Raw genomic sequence first — 3,360 nt, forward strand, 5'->3', positions numbered from 1 at the left:
ACCTGACATGCAGCAGTAGAAATCCGCGCTCTCTGAACTGCTCTCCCTTGCAGGACACACACGTCACGTCTCTATTTGCTGCGGTGAAGTGGCACGGTCTCTAGTGCTGGGTCTCGCCGCCGTGCGGACGATGCCGCGAAGGGTCGTCGCGTGGCACAGGAGGTCAACGTTTATACAAAGTATAAGCGTTGGCCGATGTTCTCATGCAGCGTTTGGCTACGATTCGCTATGCAGCGCCTTATTGCGCTGTTATCCCGCGAAGTTGATAAACCCTGTCGCACGGCCGAAGAGCGACAGTGAAATTCAAGTATGTATTCAACTGATTAAAACCCCTAAAAGTCCGCATTGATTTTTGAGCCTTCAGAAAGATCACTCAAGTCTGCAGGAGTTTGCATAAAACGGTTGAAACTTCGCTGGCAGGAACAGTTCCCGCTCGCGCTACAAGGTCATTGCAAGTGTCATTTCTTTGTGGGGTTTAGGCGTTTATCAGACCTCAGTTGCCGTGTGAGGATTCGTGTAGATACTTCGACAAGCTAATCAAATTTTCAATGACGCCTGCATGGAGAGGGTCATCAGTTAAGGTTATGTTCGACTAAGTGCGTACGTCCTAGCTTGAAACCTGTTGCAATTTTTTTCTTATTACGAGCCTCAGTATTGCACTACAATTTGCAATGTTTGAACCGCATCCCCTTTTTCTGTCATGCCATTGGAACCACGTAGCACTCCCAGAAGGCAGGGGCGACATCACAAATCGATATATGGTTTGCATTACGTCATGGTGGCCGCAATGTTCAGAAGCTGCGTAAACACGAAATGTCACAACACGACAGGCGTCGTGCCACAAAACGATAACAGCGATAATGTAGTGAAGGACGGTCACCGCCAGAAGGTAAAACTAAGCACGTGTGACATGGCGCACTGACGTCCGCGTGGCCGCCTTGGTGTGGTACTATAGCATGGTGAGAATCGCGCCCGTATTGCCACGTGGAAATTCTATAGAAGATTTCTATCTTGGTATGCACTAGCAAAATCCTGTAACACCACGGATACTCCAAAATTGTGCAAATAAGGCTTAATGTATGTAAATATTTGACTGCTGTAAAATCAGTTCTAGGGTTTTACGTGCCAAAAGCTCACAAGGCACGCCACTGCTGGAGTCCGGATTCATTTTGACTACCCACGGTTCCTTAACGTGTGCCCAGTGCGCGGTACACGGACGGTTTTGCACTTCGTCCCAATGAAAAAGCGGCCATCGCGGCCGGGATTCAATCCTGCGTCCTCGGGCTCAGTAGCGCAACGTGAAAGAAACTACTCTACCACGGCATGCGCTGATGCTGTAGACGAAGTCATTTATAACATTTATAACACTGAAAAAGACATTGGAAAAACAAGTTGATATAAAGACTGGCAGTTTTAAAATATGAGCAAGCTCTCTTTACTTGCAGGAATGCATCGAGTAAAAAGTAAAACAGGCGAAGTTGCATAACGCTAACAGTCCGACAAAAATGTTGAAATGACAAAGAATATTTAACGCTTCATACTGCTGGGACGCGAAGACGAATAAAAATGTTTATCGAAACTGCAACACAGATCTACCAGAACACGAAGCCTGCAGAAGGCAGGAGAAGGCAGGTCTTCCGCCAGAACGTGAGGCGAAGGTTCCAAAGCCGCTCAACGGCCGCCGCCTTGACCCTGTGCTGTGGACGTGCGCCCGGTCTCGTTGACGCTTCCAGCGACGACGTCCACCAGCTCTCGCCCGCCGGTCGATTGACCACCCGTTGTCCTGCCGTGTCCGCTGGCAGCTGCTCCCCTGGCGAAAGGCGGAGCCAGGATCCTGCGCATCGCATTCCTTGCCTGCCATGCCGCGAATGCTCTGTAGTGGAAGCGAAGCGTGAGGAACGACCAGACCACGTAGGCCGTGACCAAGAGGCCGGCCAGAGTGACCAGGCTGGCCGCCTCAACCATGCGGCCTTCAAGCACTCGCTTCGAGGCGCTGTGGCTGCACATGAAACAGCTAAGCGCTATCACCGGCGTCAGGAGCGCTAAGCAAAACACGTCTCCCAGCACCGCCCGCTGCGAATCGCCGTGCAGCGCCCAGTGGAAGAACTGGCGCACGCAAGTGGCCTGGCCCGCGGTAGGAAAGCGTTGGTGGCAAATTTCGCAACGATCTACGTTTCGGGCGTTCAGCCAGCGCTCGAGGCAGGTGATGTGCAAGAGGCCCATGGTGCCCGAGCACCTGCACAGCGACACAAGCGAGTCCTGTTGGTCTCCCTCGTGGCAAATGCGGCATATGGGTCCGCTACTCGCCGTTACATTCAGAGAACTGGCCGGTGTCTGTGGAGGGCTGCCAGTCCACTTCGGGTCACTTTCGAAGTCGCTACTTAAGTTCGAGCATGGAGAACATGGCACAAGTACGTCCGTAGGTGGCACGATAACCGTTTCCTCGCGCTTTCCTTCGTGTTCGGGGCTCGAATCAACAAAGACATGGCAACCCGTGGGCGTGCAAGAGGGTGAAGGCTCGGTGTCGGATGACAGCTCCCGGCTGGCACCGCGGGGCTTTGGAGACGGCGAAGGAGAGGACGACGACGAGGAAAAGTGGCAGTTCTGCTCTTCGTCAAGTATCGGAGCCTTGCTGTCGCCCTCGTGAAAGCTCCTTCTTCGACACGAACGACTGCGCGGCATTCGGACCACAAGTTGGCGCAGTCGCGGACAGTGGGCACCCGTGCCAGTTGGAGCGGGGGCAGCTCATGATTGTGCCGGTACGTCTTCGGTAAGAGCCTCGTACCGGTCGTTAGGCATGTCGCCGTCCTTCTGCTCGTGCGAGCGAGTCCGTGAAATTATCTAGGGGATCGCACTGATCGCGCGAGCACAGACGAAAAAGTTTTGCAGCGCCTCCTCTCGGATACCTTAAGGTGAGGGAACGCTGATATAAAGCAACCTTCTCCCCTTTAGCTGTTCGCTTATGCCGTTATCATTTTCGGTGCTTATCAGTCCCCTCAAAATATTTTCTTTAACGTACAACTCATTGGAGCGCTACCATGCGCTACCATCTATGAATGAAACCCACGAGGCTATGAACTGTAGCGTTTATCGTCTGCGAAAAAGGAACGTGATTGAACGAATTGAACTTGATTGCGAAAAAGGAACGTGAGCGACATTTCACCTCTGCAAGGTGATTAGATCATATCTCGTGGCGCACATTCCTGGTGAGACTACTGTAAATCAGATTAAAGAAACAAAGTAAAGAGGCAATTTGCCAGCAAAACGCCAGCAAAACGTTAAGACACGCTTTTTCTTTCGTACTGTTACCGGCACTGCGGTCTCTATCTCCAGCCATATTCTTTCAATAAGGCTTATTGG

The 3,360-nt window shown here is 51.9% G+C and overlaps 1 protein-coding gene across 1 annotated transcript; it reads right to left on the reverse strand.

The window, feature by feature from the left end:
• Positions 1–1,671: 1,671 nt before the first annotated feature.
• Positions 1,672–2,682, reverse strand: LOC135918094 (E3 ubiquitin-protein ligase MARCHF2-like). Its single transcript, XM_065451749.2, has one exon. It carries the CDS (start codon positions 2,680–2,682, stop codon positions 1,672–1,674), a length of 1,011 nt encoding a protein of 336 aa, XP_065307821.2.
• Between the last annotated feature and the right edge of the window lie 678 nt (positions 2,683–3,360).

Source organism: Dermacentor albipictus, unplaced genomic scaffold (assembly GCF_038994185.2).
Source record: "Dermacentor albipictus isolate Rhodes 1998 colony unplaced genomic scaffold, USDA_Dalb.pri_finalv2 scaffold_22, whole genome shotgun sequence".
NCBI lineage: Eukaryota > Metazoa > Arthropoda > Arachnida > Ixodida > Ixodidae > Dermacentor > Dermacentor albipictus.